General features: G+C 47.8%; 1 protein-coding gene across 1 annotated transcript in view; it reads left to right on the forward strand.

The window, feature by feature from the left end:
* Positions 1-237: 237 nt before the first annotated feature.
* LOC123727732 (microtubule-associated protein 4-like) overlaps positions 238-1,736 on the forward strand; it is a 2,864-nt gene continuing 1,365 nt past the window's right edge. Inside the window, exons 1-3 of the mRNA XM_045696738.1 lie at positions 238-267; positions 375-1,220; positions 1,302-1,736. The exon at positions 1,302-1,736 is cut by the window's right edge and continues 1,365 nt beyond it. Of these exons, the coding sequence (XP_045552694.1) occupies positions 238-267; positions 375-1,220; positions 1,302-1,736 (1,311 nt within the window). The remainder of the gene's footprint in view (positions 268-374; positions 1,221-1,301) is intronic.

The raw sequence follows: 1,736 nt of genomic DNA on the forward strand, positions 1-1,736 counted from the left end.
GAAGGTATGGTTGGTGTTCATCTCTCAGGTCTCCTGTCAGAAGGTATGGTTGATGTTCAGGTCTCCTCTCTGAAGGTATGGTTGATGTTCAGGTCTCCTGTCAGAAGGTATGGTTGATGATCAGGTCTCCTGTCAGAAGGTATGGTTGATGTTCAGGTCTGCTGTCAGAAGGTATGGTTGATGTTCAGGTCTCCTGTCAGAAGGTATGGTTGATGTTCAGGTCTCCTGTCAGAAGGTATGGTTGATGTTCAGGTCTCCTGTCAGAAGGTATGGTTGATTTCCATCTCTACACCTCCCCCTTGTCTGTTTCTGTCTCTCCTATAGAGAATATATCCTTCAATGTCCACCACAGAGCTGGGAATAGTGTCTGATAGCCAGGTTTCACTAAGGATGTGAACGTTAGCCCTGCCAAGGATGTGAACGTTAGCCCTGCTAAGGATGTGAACATTAGCCCTGCTAAGGATGTGAACATTAGCCCTGCTAAGGATGTGAACATTAGCCCTGCCAAGGATGTGAACATTAGCCCTGCTAAGGATGTGAACATTAGCCCTGCAAAGACCAAGGATGTGAACGTTAGCCCTGCCAAGGATGTGAACATTAGCCGTGCTAAGACCAAGGATGTGAACGTTAGCCCTGCCAAGGATGTGAACGTTAGGCCTGCTAAGGATGTGAACATTAGCCGTGCTAAGACCAAGGATGTGAACGTTAGCCCTGCCAAGGATGTGAACGTTAGCCCTGCCAAGGATGTGAACATTAGCCGTGCTAAGACCAAGGATGTGAACGTTAGCCCTGCCAAGGATGTGAACGTTAGCCCTGCTAAGGATGTGAACATTAGCCGTGCTAAGACCAAGGATGTGAACGTTAGCCCTGCCAAGGATGTGAACGTTAGGCCTGCTAAGGATGTGAACATTAGCCGTGCTAAGACCAAGGATGTGAACGTTAGCCCTGCCAAGGATGTGAACGTTAGCCCTGCCAAGGATGTGAACATTAGCCCTGATAAGACCAAGGATGTGAACGTTAGCCCTGATAAGACCAAGGATGTGAACGTTAGCCCTGCTAAGGTCAAGGATGTGAACGTTAGCCCTGCTAAGACCAAGGATGTGAATGTTAGCCCTGCTAAGACCAAGGATGTGAACGTTAGCCCTGCTAAGACCAAGGATGTGAACATTAGCTCTGCTAAGACCAAGGATGTGAACATTAGCCCTGCTAAGACCAAGGATGTGAACATTAGCCCTGCTGAGACCTAGGATGTGAACGTTAGCCCTGCTAAGGTTAAGGATGTGAACATTAGCCCTGCAAAGGCTAAGGATGTGAACATTAGCCGTGCTAAGACCAAGGATGTGAACATTAGCCCTGCTAAGGCTAAGGATGTGAACATTAGCTGTGCTAAGACCAAGGATGTGAACATTAGCTGTGCTAAGACCAAGGATGTGAACATTAGCCGTGCTAAGGCCAAGGATGTGAATATTAGCCCTGCTAAGGCCAAGGATGTGAACATTAGCCGTGCTAAGACCAAGGATGTGAATATTAGCCGTGCTAAGACCAAGGATGTGAACATTAGCCGTGCTAAGACCAAGGATTTGAACATTAGCCGTGCTAAGACCAAGGATGTGAACGTTAGCCCTGCTAAGGATGTGAACATTAGCCGTGCTAAGACCAAGGATGTGAACGTTTGCCCTGCCAAGGATGTGAACATTAGCCGTGATAAGACCAAGGATGTGAACATTAGCCCTGCT

The sequence above is a fragment of the Salmo salar genome, chromosome ssa16 (assembly GCF_905237065.1).
Source record: "Salmo salar chromosome ssa16, Ssal_v3.1, whole genome shotgun sequence".
Classification (NCBI taxonomy): domain Eukaryota; kingdom Metazoa; phylum Chordata; class Actinopteri; order Salmoniformes; family Salmonidae; genus Salmo; species Salmo salar.